Source organism: Cherax quadricarinatus, chromosome 18 (assembly GCF_038502225.1).
Source record: "Cherax quadricarinatus isolate ZL_2023a chromosome 18, ASM3850222v1, whole genome shotgun sequence".
Lineage (NCBI taxonomy): Eukaryota > Metazoa > Arthropoda > Malacostraca > Decapoda > Parastacidae > Cherax > Cherax quadricarinatus.
The window spans coordinates 3,236,163-3,261,801 of NC_091309.1; the positions used below are offsets into that span (position 1 = coordinate 3,236,163).

Sequence of the window (25,639 nt, forward strand, 5' to 3'; positions counted from 1 at the left end):
CCTTGCTCGCACCAACAGTACATCGAGCATTAAAAACCACTTATTTTCGACTCCATTTTAACATGCATGTCTACTAGATGCTCATGCTCTTACCACTCAAAAACCTCCTTTACCCCCCTCCCCCCCTTCAGCCTTTCCTGGGACACCGACATTTGAAACTTCTCTTGAGAATCTTTCCAAAGAACTCGCATCAGTAGAGAGCAGTTATGATAATTCTCATTGAGGTTAGGTTATGGCAAGCTTATTTTGTATCTCATACCTTCTGCTTGACGAGAGGTAGTGCAGATGCAAAACATACAAATACTGTAGATGGGCTATCGGATCATGCACATGTAAAAATGAATTAAGAAATTGGGAAATATTTCCCATTTCTTATTGAAGAATAGTTAAGCAAGTGTTCAGTCAAGCATGAAGACACTGTAATTTAATGAAATAAATTATGAAAGGAATAGTAAGATCTGCTTTTCAAGATATATTGCATTTTTGAGAATGAAATGGCTCTTAACCTTTTCTGTTAGGGTTGAGAAAGAATTGTCTTTTAGTATGTAGAGACTGATGGTGGGGAAGAGTAACAGATCTTTATTTTGGTCATAAGGATTGTTTATTACTATCAGATTTATTTCTAGAATTTTTTCTTAGTTTTAAACATTGATATTAATGATTAGCCCTCTCTGTATCTTAAATCTGTGAGTACATATATTTGTAATAAATAAGGCAATTTCTTTAGCTTTCCTTTATTTAGTCTTTAGCATGGTATATAAATTTTAATTCCATAATAAAAAAATACCCATTGCGATATACAGTATGTAAAATGATTAACCAAGTATTTATCGTATCTGTAGAAAGTTCATATACATTCTAATAAGAAAAAGTTTATGCTTGGCATTTTTTGTGCCAAACCTACATAGCTTGTTTGCATGGAAGAAAGAATAATTAAGGCACTGTATTTTTGTTAGTTTTTATTTTTTTATGTGGTTTCCGAGTATTTACATATTTCAGGGTAGGTGCCTTGATGCTGGTGAAGGGTTTTACATTTAGAATTGGAGCTACCCCTCCACTTCCTTGGATTAAACTTGATTGCCTCCCATGATCCCTGTGGATTTAGCACTCGCATAAATATAATAATCTGATACATGTAATATCTTGCCAGGTCATTACTACCTCTTTTGCTTCAAAATTTTACCGAACTTTGTGGATTAAAATAGAGATCTTGTACAAATTATATAACGTGCAATTTTGCTATGATCATTAGCAGACATTTTTCTTTAATTATGCTTAAACGTAATAGGAAAGAAGTTATAGGTAATTGAGGCAAGGCAGCGGCTGTTGGGAAATTGTTTGTTTTAACTAAGTAACAGTATAACTAAGATTTTATGGATGTTTGTTCCGTGCATGGGCTTTAGTTTGCCAAGTTTTGTAGGCAAGCATTTCCAGTCCTGTGCAGGAATTAAGATGCCTTTGAAAATTAAAATAGTGATAAATTAAAAAAAAAAAAAAAAAAAAAAGGATGAAATTTGGTTGGATAATTTGTCACTTGTATTATTGCAATGTGATAAATGCAAGCTTTGCATACTATCATCATCAAGTGGCAAGCTTTTGAAGTCCTTACATTTCAGTTTTAATTATTAGTTAATGTTGTCAATAGTATGGAGTACAATATATTTATCTCTTATACAGTACTTTAGTTTGCACTGTTGCATATCGTTTTTGTTAAGATTTATTTTGTTTTCCTTTAATTCCATAACCTAATTTTTGGTTGGATCTCTTAAAACAATTATTTAACCAGAATGTAGAGAAGCCTAATGCTGTTTAAGCAACAAAAACATTTCTACCAGCAAATTTTTAATATATCTAATCTTGTTCCTTGTTAAACTGTCAGTGAACAAAATTGTGCACCTAACCCTTCCATTTTAAACTAAACAAGCATGTTCTGTTGAGATTTTATTTTTGATGCTGAAGAGTATTAAATGGAAGTGTGTTTTGTTCCGATTAAATGACTATTGGTAATGCTTTCACATCAGAGTGATGGCTTCTGTATGTATTAAACACACTTACTGGGAAAGTGTTAGGCGATCCCAACTGGAGAGGCTCGAGTAGAATTCGTTGTTAAAAAGAGCAAGAGGAGATGAGTGATTTTTCTATCTTTTTCTTTCTTTCTTGCCTTTTTTTCATGCTCATCACAGCTCAGTAAGTTAATTCCTCTAGCTTGGTAAAATACTAATACAGTGATTAAGAATGAGTGGCAAAATTCTCATTTTCAAGTGTTAAATTTACTCTTGATTAATATGATATATATTTATATATGTTGTAAAGAGATGCTATATAAGGAGATGTAATGAATGAATTTAATTAATATATTTGCTCAAAGTCCGAGGGTTATCCCCAATTTGGTGACCTTGAAAGGTCAGCATCCTTTACTGGTAGTGGGCATAGTTTGTTATTAATGCAGTGCAGATTTTATCATTATGTATAATAAGTACAGTAGTGTCCTACCAGTTATTATTTAGTGAGATATGTACAGTACCACTTGTTATGACAAAATTCAGTTTCAGTTTAGAGTTTATAGTGACATTTATTGGAAATACCAATTCATTATAGTTACACTATATCCTATGACAGCATTCATTGGATGTAGAGTTGTTGTCTTAAGTGAGTTTTTTCTTTTTTTAATCAGCAAACTCTTTTCTGTGGAGATCTGTTAGTGTTGGAAAGTTTGAACTTGTCTTTTAGAAAGGGGGAAAAGTTTGCAAATGTTTCTGATTTCCTACATGCCTTCATTAGTAGCGAGAGTATTTTTGTGTAATACGTAAACAATGCTGGATATTCAGTATTTTAACAAATACGAAAATTAAAGATGATTGTTTAATAAAATATTTTAAGCATTGCCCCAAATTTCTGAGTAGTACTATCTATAGTTGCTCAGAGATTTTTTTTTTTTTTTGTTAATAAATGTTTCTTATGCTCTTATAACTTCAAGGAATGTAGAAGCAGTACTATCTATTATTGCTTTTGCAAATAAAAATACGATAAAAATGGAAGTTAATGTACTGTACTGTGTGTAATGAAAGTGGCTGTGGTAGATTATTGTACTTAGTTTTGCCTACTTTACAACTGATGATCTTGTGATATTCTCATGTATGTCCTGACAATCTTGAATTGTGATGCAAAATATGAACTCTACCAGAAAGTGAAGAAAGCTGGGCTCTAGTTATAAAATATCTTAGTCATCAAAATGAGGTGCAGTGTCATTTCTTGAAATAGGTACGTCCATAAAGTTTGGTTTAATACCAAGCTGTCCTGAAGTTATATAGCATTATTGATCATATGCCCAAGTATGTAGGAAAATTTGAATGACAGAATATATATATAGAAAGTGTTCTGTTTCAGTGTAAGTACTGTACACACTACTTACGCTTTTCCTTCCTACTGTGATTACCTATTTGTAGCTACAAAAGCATGGCCATACCTATGGTGGTCTATCTTTAAAAGATATTTTAAACCAGTAAAGATACAAGTATTGAGATTTGATGGCATTCTCCATAAGACACCTGCACATGACTAGTTTTTGAGCCTTGGTTTTTATTTTTGATATGGCACTTTCTTTAAGAGTAGACTGATTTCTTTAAATAGTTAATTCTGTGTTTAAGAGGATTTTGCAGAGCAAGTTTGTTGATAACTTCTCCATTGCTGGTGGTATTACTGAGTGGATGCATGTATGTTCATGTTTTAATGTTGGTGCATTTTTTTCTTGTTAAGAGTGCATGCCAGTGAAATCTAAAGGTGTGGTTACTTAATTTTTTCTCTAGGGTTGCATTCCAGTATGTTGAGGTTGTGTAAGATAAGTAGTTTAGCAGAATGAGTGTGATTTAAGAGTAACCCATTAACAAATGCTATACCTAGTCAGTCATGGCTATGCTTGTGAAGTATGACTCAAGAGTTGAAGCTTTTGCAGTGTATGGTATTGAAGTACAGTATTTGAAATAGCTTCATTTTGCTCACTTACATGAAACTGACTGATTAGGATTTCTTCATATTAAATCAACTCTGTAAGCATAACATAGCTATACTAGATACCTGTTATTTTCACTGACTTGCTTATTCATTTTATATTATACTGTCTTATGCACTTAAAGTAGTGTAACATTTTCATTTACAACTCATCCCATTCTGTTAAAAAAGTTTCAGTTGATATACTAATTGGTTAATATTTATTAGGCATACATATTTTGTAATACATGAGTTGCATGTTATATGACCCCCTATTTCACAAATATTTTATACACTAAATTATACTATACCTGATCTGCATACAGAAATAACCACCCAAAACTAAAAGTCATAGGAATAGCAGTTATATTTAACACCGGTAGCTAAGTGATGCTTCATGTTTGAGGATGAGTGTTCGTAAGATTCGCATTAGTTATGCTCAAATGTTATGATAAAATGTAAAACTAATGTGTGTGTGCAAGAATTGTAGTCAATCTAAGTTGTCAGAGGTTTGCAAATGCATTAAGTGCCTAAGATCAATATATTTTCGTATTCCAGATCTTTTGAGTATTAGAACTTGTAAAGGCAGTTATCAGTGATCTTCATATTTACCAAAACAGATTGTTAAGGGTACAGTTAGAAGAATCTACTTGCCATCACCCTTGTCTTGAAATAAACTTGAGGCATTTAAAATGAATTAAAGTGTGAGTCAATTCAACACTTTCACTTGAGGGTAGTGTAAAATGGACTTGATATTAAAGGATGTCTGGGTGTGAAATTTATGCTTTAGATAACATTATTATTACAATCATAACTAAGCACTAAACCCACTAGGGTCATAGATAACATGATTACAGAGGGAAGCCCAGTATCATTTTGTTGTAGCATTTCAGCACTATAATGAATATCAAAATGCAAAAATATTCATATTGAATGTGGATATAACTGTGCCCAGTTTGAGTGGCATTAACTTTGCAACCTGTGGCTTGAGGTGTCCTCATTCATTGTCTGTACCCTTGTAGGTTTAGCACTTCTTTTTTGATTATAATAATTCATGGCCTGTTCAACCAGGCTGTTAGTGGCCTGCATACATTTGTCCCCAAGATTATGCATATGTTAAGAGAGTTTGGGATTGACTGAACACGTGTAGATAATAGAAAGTAGTTACTCTATTTAAAGACTGTGAAAATGAAAGTTAATTAAATTTGATTTGGTAAACTGTATTAAATTAATTTGTGCATGCATCATTTTCTTTACGGTTGTCTAATCTGTAGTGAAACTGAACTTTTATGTAACTAAGAAGTTTATATATGTATATACACACATGAAATACATTACTTTCTGTTGTGGTGTAGTGACTGAGTACTACAGTGTTTCTTGTGTGAGGGGAAGGGGGAACAGATAGGGTGGGCTTGAGTCACTGCAGCTACTTTTATAAAAATACTTTGACCCTTTTCAATTTAGACATGTATATACATATGTATGCATATATAAAATATATTATTTTCTGTCTTATTCTTTGGCTTGCTCCTCTATTTCATGCACACCTTAATCTCGTACTTTCTATCCCAAGCTTGTGTGTGCAGTCTCATTTTCTTGACATTCCCCCCATAAGGTATTACATAAGCTTTGACCTGAAGGTCTGGCAGTTTGTTTAGGCTGTAAAAGTAAAAACTGCACTAAATTCCATCTCTGCTAGGCCTGCAGACACCTACTAAAACAAGGTGTTGAATGTACAGTATTAAATGTTATATTGATGTTTATGTCCTGTGTGTGTTCTCACCCAGGTATATACATAGTTATTTGGAAATTTTTAAATTGTGTGTATTCACCACTGACAGCCTGCTGAGTTCCACTACTGATGCAATGGTCTGTGTATCTTATGTACTGGTGTACTTACATTTACAGTATAGGCTGCTGGGGTCAAACACTATGGAGTATATGTGCTCTGGTGGTGGAATGAATTGCAATGTCAATTAGGGCTATGCACTATTATGATTTCTGGTATATACTACAGTACTTGCACTGTCATATCTATAAAACTGCCATTCCTAAAGTAGAATATGATTTGGTCTACATTTAATCTTGTGTAATGTTGAAATTAATCTTGTTTATCAATAATGATTACAGCAACAGCCATGTTATTAGAGTTCAACTTTGCTGGAAAGGTCAATGACTCAACCTAAACATTTGCAGTGTTCTAGCAGAATGCATTGAGAATATGTTAATCCAAACTTATTGTTGGTCTTAATGATATGGCTGATAACTGTGCAATGGCAAGGGAGTGCAGTGGTTATTGGGCAGTTTTGCAATTTATTTTAATAAGGGTTACCTGTAAAGTATGTTTCATCACTCATGATGAACATGAAACAGTGATTATAAATAAATCACTGCATTCCCAGATCCTTCTCGTATAGCTTGGTTCATATTGTATGACTATTATCTGTAAAACAATAAGGTTGGATTTTTTTTCCTGCCCCACAAGCCTCACAAGTACAAGGATTTTTTATTTTCTTTGGTGCTGAGTTGCCAGATAGTTGTCTTGTTCTTGTAGGCCACAATATGCCTCTACTTAAAACAAATTTAAAATACATTAAGTGTCTTATTTGCCCCTTGTAACGAAGAAATCACATTTATTGGTATATTAGGCTTTCCTCTCCATTTTCTCAACCATGAAGTACAAAATGATACACTAGGTTTAGCATTTCCTGAATTTTCGTCTTAAAATGAATTGAATGACAGAATAAATAAGCTAATGAAACCTGTGGGACTAACATGTGATGGATCACACCCCAATGCATTTATTTATCAAAAGGGAGGACCAAGGAGACCTAACAAACTTACAATCAAAACTAAGTGCTAAACCCACAAGGGTCATACCTCTTATGAAGAATTAAAATTCTTTCATACTATTTAGAGGTGCAAAAGGAAGACAAGTGGTGGAAGTACTGAAGCCTGAGAAAGTGTACTCACTGTACAGTATCATCAGTCCCAGCTGTTGTAGGTTGATAATGGTTATGTACATTTAAGGATGGTAAAGTGAAATAATTTCAAACAATATATCGAACATTTAAACAATAATACAGCATTTACAAAAATGGTATAACTAATATACAAAATATTAATGAATTTTTTTTTTTAAATGCATACGTACGTATGTATAGGTACGTACGTGTAGTTTTACCTCGAATTTCGAACAGCTCCCAACTCGAACAATTATGCAGTGTATTTTTGGGGATCTGAAATGGACTAATCTAATTTACATTATTCCTTAAGGGAACAAATTTGTTCGGTAATGGCACTTGAACAGCCTTCTGGAACGAATTACGGCCAAAATTCGGGGTACCACTGTATGTATGTACATTACATATGAGAGACAAGACAGCGACGTACGAATGATGGTGAAAGTGTTTCTTTTTCGGGTCGCCCTACCTCGGTGGGAGACAGCCAGTGTTAAAAGATATGTCTAGTGGCCTATTCAATTAAATGCTCAGGTACCAATTTTTGTTCATGAATTGAAGATTTCTGTCCACTGAGAGCCTTGCAATGTACTTTTGAGTAATGTGTATCTCTGTCATGCTTGGAGTAATAAGCTTTATTACAAGAACTGCATGGAAACCTGCGCAAACCATTGTGTCTATCCACGTGTGTTTTGAGATGTTGTCTTGTGTAGAATGTGGCATCACACTGCGAGCAAGAATGAGGTTTCTTTCCTGAGTGCCGCATCATATGACGCGTAAGAATGTGGCGACGGTGAAAAGCTGCACCACATTCACTGCACACATGACTTCTCTCCTGAAAATAAAGAATGCAATTCATATTTTTAAATAAATAATAAGCTTGCTTATATTATTAGTCTATTAAAAGAAAAAATGCTAAACCTGTATGGGCCAAACTGCAACTTTTTAATATACTGTAGTTAAAATGCAAATATGTATAAAAGTCCAATAAAACTGGCCCTATTAAGTGGATGTCATAAAACAGTCTGGCTAGCCAATCAACCAGCCAGTTAGCAAATTTTAGACAACATTTTGGAGGGATAAGTTGTGTATCTTTATACGTATATGCTTCCAAGCTGTTGTGTTCTGAGCACCTCTGCAGAAACAGTGATTGTGTGAGTGAGGTGAGAGTTGAATGATGATGAAAGTATTTTCTTTTTGGGTCACCCTGCGTCGGTGGGAGACGGCCGACTTGTTATAAAAAAAAAAAAGAATTACATTCACATTGTTGGAAGTCGTCTGCATCTGATACATGTAAAGTCTCTGTCTTCCACCCCTCTCTCCTTTCCACCAACACACTAATAAAGTCCAGAACAAACTGAAGGCATTCCAGCCACTAAAACAACCTTTCCTTTTTTCATTAATCACATTCCCAGGCTTCTACACAGTGCTCGCCTTCCATTTTGAATCTGCCGTCGTAAAAAAAAAGCTTAGGTTTAGGATGTCTCGATAATTGAAGCAGACCTAGTAAATTATTATTATAATAAAAAAGAAGCGCTAAGCCACAAGGGCTATACAGCGCTGCAGGGTAGGGAAGGAAGCGAGGGTATTGGGCGGCAGAAGGGGGAAGGGATGATCAGTAGGTTACAGAAAACAGTGAGGCAGGGGATAGTACGGGGGTAGAGGGCAGCAAGAGATTGAGGTAGAAAGGGCTGAAGGCATCATCAGTTTGTGAAGTCAGTTGTTGTCAAAAAGTCAATGAAAGAGTCTGGATGAAAGGCGGGTCCATTAGCGAGAAGGGAAGGTAAAGAGAGAGCAGCGGAGCGAAGACGACGACGGAGGTATATTCTGCGTGCTCATTGATAAAGTAAGCAGTCTAATAGAATGTGGCTAACCGATAATGGAACCTGACAATTCTCACAGAGAGGAACAGGGCGCCTCTCCATGAGATAACCATGAGTAAGACGAGTATGGCCAATGCGAAGACGGGAGAGAGTAGTCTCCCAACCTTGACACTGATGACAAGAAGATGGCCAGTAACCTATACTCGGTTTAATAGATTAAAGTTTGTTACCGAGCAGAGTAGACCAACGTTGTTGCCAACGGGTGTGAAGGTAGGTAGCTATTGCAGCAAAATAGTCCGGAAATGGAACACCTCTATATGAAACTGGTAGGTCATGTACTGCTGACCGCGCAGCAGTGTCTGCCTGTTCATTGCCCTGTACGTCAACATGACCAGGGACCCAACAAAAAGCTATCTTTATGCTTGGAAGAGATGCGGCATAGCCAAAGTTGGATATGGAGGACTAAGGGGTGACATGCATCAAATTTCTGTATAGCCTGTAAAGCACTAAGGGAGTCTGAGACAACCACAAATGATGACATAGGCATAAATGCAATATGGATAAGTGCTGCAAGAATGGCATACAATTCAGCAGTAAAGATACTAGCCGAAGATAGTAAATGCCCTCGTACAACGCTGTCCGGAAACACTGCTGCGAATCCTACGCCGTCAGAAGACTTAGAGCCATCTGTGTACACTGCAATGGCATGAGAATGAGAGTGGAAGTGGTCAAGAAAAAGAGAGCGGGAAGCTAACGCAGACAGTTGGGCTTTCGAGCAAGGGAGTGAGAAAGAACAGACTCGAACAGCTGGAACTTCCCAGGGGGGTAGGGAAAAGTGAGATGCTACATGAACATAGAGAGGTGGTAAATGAAGAGAAGACAAGAGCGAATGTAGGTGAAGGGAGAAGGAACGGAGGAAACGGGCGGCGAACAAATAATGTCTACTAATATTGCTGACCATTCTATAAATGGAAGGATTGCGGAGATCATGAGAGCGTACATAGTTGCAAAGGCAATGGGCATCACAGCGATTGGATAAGGATGGAACGTTCGCTTCTGCATAGAGGCTCTCAACAGGGGAAGAGCGAAAAGCACCAAGGCATAAACGTAATCCTTGGTGATGAATGGGGTTAAGGCTAGAGAGAGTAGCAGGAGAGGCCGCTGAATAGATCTGGTCACCATAATCAAGTTTCGATAAAATGAGGGCGGAATGTAAGCGAAGGAGAGTTCGACGATCAGCTCCCCATGAAAGATGAGCAAGGGTTTTAAGAAGGTTCAGCCGGCTGTGACAAGTTGCCTTCAGAGAGGTAATGTGAGCTTTCCAGGATAACCTACGGTCAAAGAGGAGGCCTAGAAACCTGACTGTATCATGTTCAGGGATACGGGAGCCAGAGAAGTACAAAGGATGATCGGAGATGACAGAGCGTCTAGTGAAAGTAATTTGGTGAGTTTTGGTACTGGAAAATTTAAACCCATGTGTGGTGGCCCAATTGGAAACACGGTCGACCGCATGTTGGAGAGAAACTGTAATGAGGTGACAGTCAGCACCTGCACATGCAATAACGAAGTCATCAACATAGAGTGATGACCAAATATTGGATGGAAGACTAGAGGCCAAATCATTTATAGGAAGGAGAAAAAGTGTTGTGCTCAGAACACATCCCTGGGGGACACCTTCAGCTTGGATAAAGTCCAGGGAGAGCACATTATTAACCCGAACACGGAAATGTCTGTCAGTTAAAAAGTTCTTAAGGAAGGATGGTAGATTGCCTCGAAGGCCTAAGGAGTAGGCTTGGGCCAAAATATTATACCTCCAAGTTGTGTCATATGCCTTCTCAAGGTCAAAAAATATGGCAATAACTGAGTGGTTATTCGCAAAGGCATTATGAACATACGTATCCAAGCGTAGTAAGGGGTCTATGGTAGAACGGCCCTTACGAAAGCCATACTGACTGAGTGGAGAGACTGTCGTGTATCTCTAAATACCACACTAAACGTCTATTTACCAGGCGTTCATCACTTTGCAAACTGCACTGGTAAGAGCAATGGGACGATAGTGGGAGGCTTCATGTCCCGTAGTGCCTGGTTTGCGGAAAGGGAGAACAGTGGCAGATTTCCACAGCTGTGGAAGAACTCCCTGTGACCAAATAAGATTGAAAAGGCGTAATAGGACTGCAAGGGCTGACTGATGTAAATGTTGTAGCATACGAATATGAATGTCGTCGGGCCCAGCTGCCGATGATCGGCAAGCTGAGTGTGTTGCCTCCAGTTCCTGAAGTGTAAAAGGCACATTATACTGTTCTTCTTTGAGAGAAGAAAAGTTCAAAGGTGCTAACTCTCTGGCAGACTTTGAGGAAAGAAACGAGGGGCATAGATGGAGCCCCTGAGAAATACGGACCAAATGATTGCCAATTTCATTGGCAACATCTAGTGGGTTTGCTATGTCAACACCGGCAACCCGCAGAACAGGAGCCGGGTCAGGAGAATATTTACCACTCAGTTTTCGTGCTTTTTTCCAGACTGCACTCATAGAGAAAGCAGAGGTGATGGCGGAGACATAATCTCGCCAGCAAGTGCGTTCAGCGTCATGGATGACACAGTGAGCGATCGCACGCTTCTGCTTAAAATCAAGAAGTCTCTCAGTGGTTCTATTGTACCGGTACCTGCCCCACGCAGAGCATTTCAAACGTACTGCACAAGCACAAGCAGGAGACCACCAAGGCACGCATTTCTGAGAATGCCTGCCCGAAGTTTGGGGTATAGAATGAGAAGCTGCGGTTAAAGCGGAGGACGAGAAGAGGTGTAAAAACTCATCAATGGAGGACGAAGTAGGAACCTCACTAAAAACAGTTGTGAGTAAAGGTTCCAATTTGCTTGATCAAATTGCCAGTGTGGGTTACGAAGAGGTGGTGAATATGAAGGGGAAGTAAGAATGATTGGGAAATGATTGCTGTCATGTAAATCCGGGTGAAGTCTAATGCGGCGGAGGAAGAGCAGACTGAGAGATCGATGCAAGAGAGAGTATGAGTCCGAGGATCAAAATGGGTGTGAGTACCTGTATTTAAAACATGGAGGGGGTGGGTAGCAAGAAAAGCCTCTAACTGAATGCCACGGGAATCACAGTGAGACCCCCCCCAGAGGAAATGATGGGCATTAAAATCGCCAAGTAACAGAAGGGTGGCGGTAATGACGAAACAAAGGCAATATCCGGGATAGATAATGCCCGAGAAGGAGAGAGATACAAAGAACAGAGTGTATACCACCTATGCAAGTGGATACGAGCTGCTGTGTAATGCAGCGAAGTACGAACAAATAGCTGATGGTACGGAATATCAGTGCGTAGAAGAAGGGCACTTTCATTGAAGGTCCCATCAGGAAAAGGATCTGAAGAATACAATAAATTATAGCCTGAGATGGGATAGATAAAGGCAGAGTGTAATTTTGGTTCCTGTAAGCAAACACCAACGGGAAAACTGGGAGACCAACATCTGAAGCTCACCCCAATTACCCCTGAGGCTGCGAATATTCCACTGTAAATAGGCCATGATTGGCAACGATAAAGATACCTGAAATCCGCAGGTAAGGGTACCCACGGACTAGAAGGGTTAGGAAAGTCCACATGCGGTGGCAAAGGAAAACGTTCAAGTAGCGAAGGAATGGTGCGTTGTGAAGAAAGGAGTTGCGCAGATGGAGAAGAGGAAAGAGAAGGAACAGAGGGTGGATCAGTGTGCATTGATGGTTTGGTCTCTGCAATATATTCAGAGATTGCTTCAAGTGTTTCGGAGTTCAGAGACGTCGTATGGGAGACAATATTGGAGATGGAAGGAGGAGGAGTTTGAGTAAAGATTGGAGCTGTAATGGACTGTACCAAGGTGGGTGGGGGGGGTGGGCAAAAGGGTGGAGGGAACTGGAGAAGTGTGGGAGGGGACAGAAGAGGAAGAAACTTCGGAGGGGACAGGGAAGGAAGGCACAGTACGAGGAGGAGGAGGATGAACCTCCACACTTGTAACGGAGCCAGTGAAAGGGGAAGACCTAGGTACAGAGACCAGGAAGGTAAAATGTGGAGGTGGATGAAGGGAAGGAGGGGTTAAAGGAGATTTGTTGGACCTCTGAGAAGTAAAGGGACGATTGGGAGGTGTCGTACGAGGTCTTGTTGATACCGGGGTTTGTGAGGGAGAACACAAAGAAGTGAGGACAGACTGAGGTGTTGAAGTAGAGACGTCTGAGCCCAGGACAGCAAAAGAATTAGATACAGGAGTGACTATGGGACTGACAACCGCAGAGGAGGCTGCAGAAGATGGGACCCCAGAAGTGGTAGGACGTTTTGAAACACGAGAATAAGAAACACGGGGTAGTCTCCCTTGGAAGCGGAGATGAGAAACTGCCACAGCATAAGGGAGACCTGCCTCTTTGAGGCAACGAATTTCCCGCTCATTTAAGTAGACCTGGCAATGGCGAGAGTACGAAGGGTGAGCCTCATGACAATTAAGGCAAGAGGGAGGTTGACTGCAAGATGTATTAGAATGGTCATCGGCACGACAGACTGGGCATTCGGCTATAGATCTGCAATATTTTGCTGGGTGGCCAAATCGCCAGCAATTCCTACACTGTTGCGGTGTAGGGCTCACCTTCCGAACTTGTAACCGATGTCCTGCTACATAAACAGAGGATGGGAGTTCACGGCTGTCAAAAGTTAAACGAGCCACATTGCAAGGGTATTGTCTTCACCCACAGGCAGGAAGAACATAAGTGTCTACCTTGAGAATTGGGAGATCTTGGAGTTCCAGCTGTTCGAGAATGTCATTGCCACATGTCTGGAAATTCTGTTGGACTATGGTATGGGGCAGAATAACAGTACCACTACAAGAATTGAGGGAATGATGTTTTTTGATAGTGATAGGAATAGTATCGATATGTGAAAGAAGAGAAAGATCATGAGCTTGGGTAGAATTCTGGACTGATGATGCACGTACCACTCTTAAGAGCATGAGAGGAAATATCTCTACCAACGTGGCATAGGAGCGCTTTGCCAATACTATGGTCAGAAAGATAAGCAGTAGAAGAAGTTGGTCGTAAAGTAAAGAATTTAGTCCATTGTGTGGTCCGAAACTGAGTGTGGAGAGGGAGTGCATGACGTGTCGGTCTTTTCCAAGTAGAATGGGAAGGTAACGAACAGACCTAGTAAAAATCCATAAAACTAACACTGGTGTAGATCTATGAGACTAACACTGGTGTGAAAGATGGTAAAAAGAGTTAAGAATTAAATACACACAACCTGCATGAATGCCACCTAGAGATATGGCCCAATTCACTGGTTCACCATATCTATCAGAGCATGCCAAATTCCTTTTGACATTTGTAATGCCCTGACATGCTGCAATTGACTTCACTGAAAGTCCCATCTTCACTGCATATTCTTTCGCTTTTTAACAAACTAACCTAGTGCACCAACTCAACCTTAATTTACAACTGCACTAACCCACAACTTCCCTAACCTGTACTCTTACACATCATCACAAAGCAGTGCTTTATGACTTGTAAGGGATTAGTGTTTAGTTTTGAATAATAATAATGCTGGGAGCAAGGGGGTAGTAATCCCTTCTGTATAAATTACTACATGTAAAAAGAAAAACTTTTGTTTTTCTTTTTAGGTCATCCTCCCTCAGTGGGAGATGGCCGGTGCATTAAAAAAAAAAAAATGTTTACAATAACTTTAGCAGATTACATTCTATGCTAAGAAATGGACAGTTTCTTACATTGTGTGACTGCATGTGTACTCTGAGGTTGTACTCATTTTTCAAAACTCCACCACAGGTAATGCAAATATGTCGCTGGGAACACTTTGTCTTGAGGTGTCTATTTCGTTGGTGTCTCTTCTCAAATACCATATGGCAGTTTGGACACGTGCGATCCTGTAAGGGCATAAGGGATATCAATGGCAACTAGTACCTTATTACTGAAGGAGTTAAGGGTCATTTTTCACACTTGCTATCTTTATTTGCTATGATCCTCTTGATCTCTACTTGAAGGCCAAGTAAATTAACATTTACACACGAAACCTGTAGCATAATATGCTGGTAAATATAAATTATGTATGGGCAAAAACCATAGAGCCTTAGAGCTTAGCCCTAATTTAATCCTAACCAAAATGGTGTGACTAGTTAATAGTCCAAGTTAGACTGAGATGTCATCATAAGTTTCCTTCTATGTGTGGGTTATTTGTATATTATTCCAGTCATGGCATTGTGCCTTTTTATATTCAAAATAGTATACATAACTATGGAATTTTTTAATATGTACACTAGCTACAAACCCACTTGTAACATGGACTGAATGGTGTTTTGAAATCCTTTCAGCTTTTTAGTTAGTTTATGCAAAGATGTCCCATAGCTCAATTGGTAGTGCACTCAGCTCATACACTAAGGTCCAGGGGTCAATCCTAGTATGGGTGAAAACATTAGGATATGTTTCCTTAAGACACCTACTGTCCATGTTCACACATCAGTAAAATAGATACTTGGGTGTTGGATGACTGGTGTGGGTTGCATCCTGGGACAAAATTGACCTAATTTGCCCACAATGCTCTGCATAACAAGGGGTTTCTATGCATGTATTATTATGTCACTGATGTCAGCTAGGCTGTATACCTTGTACATGTATGTGTAGAAATAAATTTTATTATTGTTATTTTTTTTCAATATGACTGCCATCTCCCACCAAGGCAGGGTGACCCAAAAAAGAAACACTTTCATCATCATTCACACAATATCACTGTCTTGCAAAGGCACCCAGAGATGACAGTTTAGATGTCACTCCAAACAGCCAATATCCCAAAACCCTCCTTTAAAGTGCAGGCATTGTACTTACCACCTCCAGGACTCCAGTTCGGCTAACTGGTTTCCCTGAATCCCTTCACAAAATATTACCCTATTCACATTCCAACAGTTTGTCAGGTCCTAAAAACCATTTGTCATTATTCACTTCTATCTAACATGCTCACACACACCTGCTATATGTCCAGGCCCCTTGCACACAAAACCTCTTTTACCCCCTCCCTCCATCCTTTCCTAGGATGACCCCTACCACTACTCCCCTCCACTGCAGATTTATACACCCTTCAAGTCAACATATTTTGCTCCATCCTCTCTAAATGACCAAACCACCTCTATTAAAAAAAACTTGCTAAAATCTTTAGCAGCCAAGGTAAGCTAGTGACCCCAGTATTACTAAGTCCTAAGGTAGCTAAAGCTCCAAAAAGCAGACCCACTGTCAATTAATATGTGCAAGTACAATACTAGTCAGTGGTAGCTTAAGATGAACACTGCTGTATGGCCCTTGTGGTTTAGTGCTTCTTTTTTTATTATAATAATAATTAAGATGAACACTGTGACTCTTGAGAAGTTCAATATAAGAGGTCACTTTAATACTACTGTCTTGCCTGCAAAGGATACACTGTGATCTCTCTACTATTTTTTTTTTACCTACACTAAACTGAGCTTCTCAAAGGTATATCCTCCCCCATGATTATAATAATAACAATCAAAGGTATATCAATGGTATCTCTTTAATCTCCCTTTCCTTAATAATGCCCTCTCAAGTCTCCAAATGGAGGTTTTGAGCCCCTGGGCAGTGTGCTATCCAGAGATTTATAGAAAATGGGAGGAAACAAAGACAGATGGCATAGTAAATAAAAAGTTATAAACTAAGGTACATAATGACAACAAAGATGAGACAGGTACAGTGATGCATAGTAGTGGGACACAAGACTAAACAAGAACTAGAGAGACAAAATGAGGAAACACGAGAAATACAAGCAGAGCAGTATAGCCAGGAAACTCCAGCAAACAATATAGGGGCAGAGCAAGGTAGCCAGGAAAAGAGAGCAGGATAGCCAAGAAAACCCAACAAACACCACTGGGGCAGAGCAAGGTAGCCAGGAAAACAGAGTAGGATAGTCAGAATAACACAGAGCAGGGTGTACTCCAGGGTAGCCAGGAAAACCCAGCACAGAGTAGTCAGGAAAATCCAGCACAAGGTAGCAGAAAAATCCAGGAAAAGTGAGAGCAGAGGAGATTGAGAATGTCAGAAAAAATAGGAAGATGCACCATTTAGATAGATACATACTATGCCAAAGGGGTCTGCAGCTATGGAAAAGAATGTAAATACATACATATCAGAAGGTGTACCAACATGCTGAGAAAAGGAAAATGCAGTTTTGGCAAAGAAAGCCGATATTCCCACCCAAAGATGTGCAATTTACCATTGGCAACCAGACAAAATTATACATAAAGAAAATGCAATGATGTAGAATTATGTATCAAGAGGCAGAAAGTGTAAAAAATGTTTTTTAGGAGAATGAGTTACCATCTACAAAACAAAGAAATTCAATGAAAGAACATAGGGTAAACAGAGCCACATGGCAATAGAACACTATGAACAGGTTGTACAGATACCTGGACCAAATATACAGCATGCCACAATACCAACAGCACCAGAGCCATATCACATGATGGCACATTACCGGTAGTACTAACAAAACCCACTACACCAAAACATCTCATATGGTATAACCTCCTCCTCCTTTTTTTGCAAACATACAGGGCTTAAAAACAAAGAAAAATGACAAAGCTAGCTATGTAAGTGGGTTCTTCACAGAAACAAATGCTGTTTGGAGCATTAGTAAACCACCACTTGAATACAACAAAGTTTCATTTAGACTCCATGATGAGGCCTCAATAAGAAATTTCACAGCTGACCTAGAGACTGTTGACTGGCCTACAGAATTCTCCAAGGACAATGGTATTGATGACTGGACAGACATTTTTCTTAACAAATTACTTAGACTATACAACAAACATCGTCCTATAAAAACGAAACAGATCACAAACAAACGGCTTGGTTGCCCATGGCTAACCAGCACCATTCTGAAATCCATTGATAAGAAACACCAATATGAAAAGCAATATAGACAGGGCTTAATACACAAAGATATTCTTAAACACTATTCATCAGTTCTCACCAAAGTAATAAAGAAAGTCAAACAACTATACTACTTCAGCAGATGCCCACGGAAGTCACCGAGATTATAAAGTCACTTAAAAATAACTCCAAACGTATCTCAACACCTGAACCCCATTCTCTTTGCTGACGACACGACTTATGTCATCTCTCACCCTAATCTTGCCACCCTCAACACCATTGTTAATGAGGAGCTGATCAAAATATCGACTTGGATGACAGCCAATAAACTTACGCTTAACACTGACAAAACCTACTACATTATGTTTGGTAGCAGAGCAGGAGATACGCAAATTAACATTAAGATCGACAACACTCTAATTGCCAGGCATAATGAGGGCAAATTCCTAGGCCTATACCTCGACAACAACCTGAACTTCAGCACCCATATCCAACACATAACCAAAAAAGTATCCAAAACGGTTGGGATCCTCTCCAAGATACGATACTACGTGCCGCAAACTGCCCTTCTCACACTATACCATTCACTTATATATCCATACCTCACCTATGCTATATGTGCTTGGGGTTCAACTGCAGCAACACACCTAAAGCCAATAATAACTCAACAAAAAGCCGCAGTAAGAATAATCACTAAATCCCATCCCTGGCAACACACCCCCCCACTCTTCATAGATCTAAACTTACTCCCTGTTCAGTACATCCACACTTACTACTGTGCAATCTACATCTACAGGACCTTAAATTCCAATATTAACCTTGACCTAAAACGCTTTCTTGATAGTTGCGACAGAACCCACAGGCACAATACCAGACACAAACATCTCTATGACATTCCCCGTGTCCGACTAAACCTTTACAAAAATTCAATGTATGTCAAAGGCCCTAAAATCTGGAACACCCTACCTGAAAATTCTAAAACTGCAGACACATTCATCACCTTCAAAACTACCATCAGAAAACATCTTATCTCCCTGATACACCCTGTCAACTAATTACACGAATACCACCTGGTGGTTAACACTTACACTCACTCACCCATTTGACCATAAACAGAAATATCAATCTCAATCTCAAAATAATGAATCTTAACTAGTCATAAGTTGGCCTGTGATACTCCAATACTGAAACTATGTATAGTGCCAAAACAAAAGCATTCACATTGCTAAACTCACAAACTAGTATTTAGTCACTTAGCCATAATACTAACTTACCTCATAATTTTGTAATATTTTAAACTTAAGATTTAATTTAAGTCTGCCCGAAATGCCTAGCCATGCTAGGTGTTCTAGTGGTACACTCTGTAATTATTATTTTACTACATGTAAACAATACAATAACCAAATTCTGTAAACTCAGCATTGTAATCCTTATAGAGAATAAACTTTGAATTTGAAAAAGTGCCATATCAACCAGGCTGTGATGGATGTGTGTGCCAGCAGGCTGCCAGCAGTAGCAGCCTGGGTGACTAGGGAAGTACCAGACAAGCCTAGCCCAGGGTCAGGCTCCATGAGTAGAAAAGCTCTTGAAACTCATCAAAGGTATATCAAAGGTAAGGGAGTCTAGGTTATGATTAGGAAACTGAGGATTGAGTCCACCAGCCCTTGTTTTTAATGATCCACTCAGGCTTAGCACTTAATTTTTTTTCTTACCTCCAGAGAAGGATGCAGTGAGGCTCTGTGGTTTTGAAGCTTCTCTTGAGTGATGTACACCAAGTGGCACTCAGGGCACCGGAACATGCATGGACCTTTGGTTAAATGCTCAAGGAATCTGCCGAGGCTATCAGAGTCATTCTCACAAGTGGGGCACCTGCAGAAAGTGGATATGTAAACTGAGAAACACAGCTTAAGTGTTGAGAAGTGGGAGGAAAAGTGACTGAGCTATGTCAGGAGGCAGTGGGTAGCTGGAGGAGAGATAGGAGAATGCTGAGGGGTAAGGCAACAAAGAATGGGGGGAGAGGACAGAAAAAGGAAGAGAAAGGAGAAAAGGGAGGGTGGCAGAGAGAGGGAAGAAGGAAAAGAATTATTATTACTATATTTGTGGGGAAGTACGTATTATTCAGAGGGCAGAGAAGAGGTTGTTGAGAATGAAGAAAATAGAATGGGGGGGGGGGAGGGAAGGAAGGATAGGGGTTATTCCAGGAAGGATTGAAGAGGGAATAAAGGAGATTGAGAGTGCTAAACAGGAGTAGAGGCAAATAATTTTTATGATTTGATGTGCTGCTGGAGTGTGAGCAAGGCAACATTTAAGAAGAGATTCAGGGGAAACTGATTAGCCAAGTCCTGAAAGAGGAAACATAGTGCCTGCACTCTGAAGGAGGAGCAGGGATGTTGTAGTTCAGAAGGTCATCTTAGCAGTGATGCTGGCATGTTTCTTGGATGAGTGACTGAATGAATGATGGTGAAGTAATTTTTTTTTTTTTGATTGCTGTTTCTCAGTGGGAGATGGCCAGTGTGCTAAAAAACAAAATCATGGGGAAGTGCTAAACCCTGGGGCTAGAGAATGAGATAAGTAGTGGAAGAGGAGGAAATAGGCAGGAATGTAGGAAGGGAGAGAATAAAAGAGATAGGGAAAAGAAAGACAGAATGAATATATTTTTAGAGTTAACTTTTTTTACAATCTAACAAATTATTTTTTATATAATAAACTTTTCTTTTATCAGCAGATAAACACAAATTGTGTAAGAATATACAAAAAAAAGGTATTTTAATAATTATGCAGTGTAGTAGTACTGTACTGTAAAGCTCAAGGTGTATAAAGACTTTTTTTCAACTAAAAAAAAAAAAACATGCACTTCCTGGCACAACTCACCATTAACCGCAATTTGGGTTGAAAACTTTAGAGGACATTTTGATTCATTCTGAATGGCTGTCAGTCTGAGTCAAGACTTGATAATGGTCCAGAATCAAAACAAAATACAGTGGACCCCCACTTAACGATCACCTCCCAATACGACCAATTATGTAAGTGTATTTATGTAAATGCGTTTGTACGTGTATGTTTGGGGGCCTGAAATGGACTAATCTACTTCACAATATTCCTTATGGGAACAAATTCAGTCAGTACTGGCACCTGAACATACAGTGGACCCCCGCATAACGATTACCTCCGAATGTGACCAATTATGTAAGTGTATTTATGTAAGTGCGTTTGTACGTGTATGTTTGGGGGTCTGAAATGGACTAATCTACTTCACAATATTTCTTATGGGAACAAATTCGGTCAGTACTGGCACCTGAACATACTTCTGGAGTGAAAAAATATCATTAACCGGGGGTCCACTGTACTTCTGGAATGAAAAAATATCGTTAACCGGGGGTCCACTGTATTAGCTCAAGATTACTCCACGAATCACAAAACAGTAACACTATGAGAAGAAAATTAAGATGAAATTTCAGTCCGTTCCAATTTCCTTTTCATAAGTGTATTTTTTTTATTTCTTCCAGCCACGTTACAACGACTTTTGTTCCTCTTTTTTTTTATTCTCTATGAAATGTAGGTAAACATGAATCAACTCAAATATAGTGTACCCAAAATATCGTTTTCATACACTACCCTAATTAACAAATGTACTACAGTGGACCCCCGGTTAACGATATTTTTTCATTCCAGAAGTATGTTCAGGTGCCAGTACTGACCGAATTTGTTCCCATAAAGAATATTGTGAAGTAGGTTAGTCCATTTCAGACCCCCCAAACATACACGTACAAACGCACTTACATAAATACACTTACATAATTGGTCGCATTGGGAGGTGATCGTTAAGCGGGGGTCCACTGTATACCTTAATTTATATAGCATAATAAAGTCTCCCCCTTTAGAGTGAGTACTGACCTAAAAGAAATGAGCTGCTCACTGAGATATGTTGGCTGGTAGTTTGTATGTAGCTGCAGCTGTCTTCCTGAAGAGCTGTGGATGATCTGCAATTCTCTGACTTCACTCTTATCATCAGCCAGTCGTCTGATGTAAAATTCTGGGAAATACCACACGTTATTTTCTGGTAGCTGGATACGATCTTCACTTGTATCATTCACCAGGGTCACAGACCCATCAGAACAATTCTGTACAAATGGACGGCTCGAGTGACAGATGTGGTCCTTAAATTCTCGAGTGTCAGTATAGCCTGAGCTACAGTTGAGACACACAAAGATGGTGACTTTTGCCTCAATAACTCTAATCTGTGAGGACTCTATGGCTATTGCCAGAGCATCATTTCCTACTGGTGTGAGCTCAGTTATACTTTCACCCTCTTGATGTTTCAGCCATTCTTCGTCTTTATTAAAACAACAATGATGTTTCACTTCTGAAATAAGATTTTCCCGGAGAAAATGTTCATGGGAATTGTATGTGGCTAATGCTGACTCAGGAGTGTTTCCAGTCTGTAGTGTATTATCACATTCTTTCATACTGTTTTTGTTTTGATCACTTTCTTCTTCTAAGGAACAATTAGGGTGACCAGATTCCTCACAAATGATCCAGCTAGTACTGGCTTTGTCCAGTTTCTTCAATTTTGGTTTTCTCTTTAATTTCTTTTCTTCCGAGGGCTGCTTTATTTTAGACTCGTGTATTACTGATGAAGTACTTACATTTAGCATTGTAGAATCATCACCTTTAATTTCATTCCCAATCTCTTGTTTTTGCCTTTTACTCTCACTAAGTTGTCTGAGGTCATCTTCATCATCATCTTCAGGATGATTCCTCACTTTTTTGTAGGAAGGCATCAGTGGTGTTTCAGTTTCAGCCACATTGTGCATAGCTAAAATATGTTCATGAAGCTCTACCAAGTCTTCACACTGCCGTAAACAAATCTGACATATTACTTGAGTCGCCAGAGGAAGCAAGTCCTTCTCATTGATTTGAGGAACTTCATCACAAAGAGAATACTCTCTCTTAATAATGCTTGCATCATATTTAGAGTTTAGTGTACTAGATGACAATAAGTATAAAGACGTTTTACCTGCATCAGGAATGGTCAGCTCGTGATGAGGAGGAAGACTTAGATCCAATCTTGTGTGATTCGCTCTATCGGCTGCTTTTCCCGACAGATTCATAAGTACATTAGCAGCTTCTGTTTCTTTGGTGGTGGGTTGCTGGGGTGATAAGCGATTTACCAGTGGATTCTGCACATGTTCATTTGGCAAGTTCTTAAAAATGTATTCTTCGATTGGAACTACGTGTTGGTGATTTTGTATTATGGGAAGATGGTTGTCATTGTGGACCTCACTCTCATACAGTCTTTGTCTGCTGTGACAACTATTTGTGTCACTTGACTGAGGCTGTGGAGTGTATAATTTTCCTTCTTGGCTAATTATTTTTACACTTGGAGGCCCACTGCAGTCAATAATTTCCTGTAAAACAATGATGAAACCTAATACATGTATATGACATTGTGCATAAGTAAAAGTACCATTAACACGAGCTTAAAACTGAGTTGTAGTTTTTATCTAATTATAATATTTAAATATTACATAAGAAATATTTAGATTAGTGAAGATAAAAAATATACACAAACTATTAATACTGTATACGAAATACCAGTACTTAAAGTAATGATAAATTATGAATTTTTCTTTGACAAATAGGTTTTCTGGTCTCTTGTGTAGTGAATATATTTTAATATGTGGATGAACAAGGACAACATTTTAATCTATTCCAAAGAGTTTGCCAGATGGTGGTGGCCAACAAGTTACCTGTAGTACGTGTAACAGACTAAGAAGAGCACTGTGTAAGGCAGCACTGTAAGACGGCACCGGAGTGTTGGCTTGACATGATGATACAAAAACTTCCAGCCGGTACTTCTCTACCTGACCATCTGCTTGTGCCTAGGACAAATGGAAATTTTAGCTAATGTTTTAACAACAAGGTGAAAATAGAGAATGTTATGTTTACCCCAAAAATCTATCCAAAGTACCCAGATGCACATGTAGCTATCACATAGACTTCTATAAATCACGGGAGGGGGGAGATACGATATTTAATTAACTGAGAAATTGGTTAATTATTCGATTCTTTTGTGATGATAAATTTCAAGATGGAAGGCAAGTGTAATATACGAGAGGCCTGGGGATGTGATTAATGAACAGAGGAAACGTTTTAGTGCCTGGAATGTCTATATTACTATATTATCTCTATATAATATAATCTCGTGGTTCGGTTGGCTACGCTCTTACCTCACACACTAATTGTCCGTGGTTCGATCCCCGGCTGGGTGGAAACACTGGGTGTATTTCCTTACACCTGCTATCCCTGTTCACCTAGTAATAAGTAGGTACCTGGGTGTTAGTCAACTGGTGTGGGTTGCATCCTGGGGCACAAAATTGAAGGACCACAATGGAAATAAGACAGAGAGTCCCTGATGACACACTGACTTTCTAAGGTTATCCTGGGTAGATAACCTTCCCCGGGTTAAAAATCAGAACAAATCTTATCTTATCTTATCCTCGGTTTGCTTTAACATCTGTACTGGCTTGATAAAATTTCTGGAGAGCGAAACGTAGCAGCAATATGGAAAATAATACAGAAAACAAATTGCTTACATATCAAATAATCTTCATATGGCTACCAAAATAGGACACACCTGTGACAAAAAATTCTCCATTTCGCGGACCAAATGTTGGTAGAGCTCTTGTAACTCGCTCATCCTCGCTACTCCACACTGTGATCTGTACATTACTGCTTCTGTAGGATAAATAAAGGTATTATTACCAAGGTTTTCTTCACTGAAAGCAACATCAGCTCCTCCATCTTGTTGGGGTTGATAGAGCCACTGACACCGTACGTCGTATCGACTCCGGACTTCCACGGTCACGTAATGAAACATAATAATAATGATAATAATAATAATAATAATAATAATAATAATAATAATAATAATAATAATAACGGAGGGCCCGGGTTCGATTCCCGGCGGGTGGAAACATTCGACACGTTTCCTTACACCTGTTGTCCTGTTCACCTAGCAGCAAATAGGTATCTGGGTATTAGTCGATTGGTGTGGGTCGCATCCTGGGGGACAAGATTGAGGACCACAATGGAAATAAGACAGTCCTCGATGACGCACTGCCTTTCTTGGGTTATCCTGGGTGGCTAACCCTGCAGGGTTAAAAATCCGAAAAAAAAATCTTATCTTATCTTATCTTATCTCTAACTGACATCAGTGACATAGTGCTATATATAATGTCGCTTGTTATGCTGAGTATTTCCCGCAATTAGGTCAGTTTTGTCCCCAGGATGCGACCCACACCAGTCCACTAACACCCAGGTGCCTATTTTACTGATGGGTGAACATGGACAACCGGTGTATAGAAACACGCTCAATGTTTCTACGCTCATTGGGAATCGAATCCACTCTTCGTGTGGAGCAAGAGCTTTAGCCATCAGGCCACGGGGCGCCCTCAAGCGCCCTGAAGCGCCCTAATGCGCCCTGAAGCGCCCTAATGCGCCCTGAAGTGCCCTAATGCGCCCTGAAGCACCCTAATGCGCCCTGAAGCCAGTAAAAGTGTGCAGGAACAGGTCAGGAGCAACATGAACTGTACTTGTTGTTACTGCTGGGGATCCTGAAGGTCACCACTGATGAAGCCAGAATAAACTTTGGTTCCCGGAAGTCCGGGGAAACTATTAGTAAATAAGTTTATTAAAGTACAGGTACACACACATACACAGTTACACAGATTATCATACATAGTAATATATGTGTAAATTACCTAGCATAACCCCCCCAAAAATTCAAAGTGACTTATTTCCATTTGGATCCTTGGATTCCAGTGTCCAAAGTTGGTTGGGAATTGGAAAGGAAACAATGTTTCCCGCAACAAATAAAAAAACGAAAACTGTTCATAATTATGCCAGATGGACTTTCCTTGCGATTCCCCCCCCCCCCGGTGTTAACTG

The 25,639-nt window shown here is 39.2% G+C and overlaps 2 protein-coding genes across 6 annotated transcripts in view; one reads left to right on the top strand and one right to left on the bottom strand.

Moving 5' to 3' along the window:
• Window positions 1–6,580, top strand: part of LOC128689315 (uncharacterized) — a 76,508-nt gene extending 69,928 nt beyond the window's left edge. For all 5 annotated transcript variants that reach the window (XM_070086076.1, XM_070086079.1, XM_070086078.1 and 2 more), the window contains one exon: window positions 1–6,580. This exon is cut by the window's left edge and continues 5,674 nt beyond it. The gene's annotated coding sequence lies outside the window, so the exon portion shown is untranslated.
• Window positions 3,755–24,530, bottom strand: LOC128689316 (uncharacterized). The gene is made up of 6 exons (XM_070086080.1): window positions 24,327–24,530; window positions 23,440–23,571; window positions 21,584–23,097; window positions 19,402–19,558; window positions 14,527–14,682; window positions 3,755–7,782 (listed from the first exon to the last, which is right to left on the bottom strand). Exons 1-6 carry the CDS (start codon window positions 24,417–24,419, stop codon window positions 7,462–7,464), a joined length of 2,373 nt encoding a protein of 790 aa, XP_069942181.1. The 5' UTR covers window positions 24,420–24,530; the 3' UTR covers window positions 3,755–7,461.
• Between the last annotated feature and the right edge of the window lie 1,109 nt (window positions 24,531–25,639).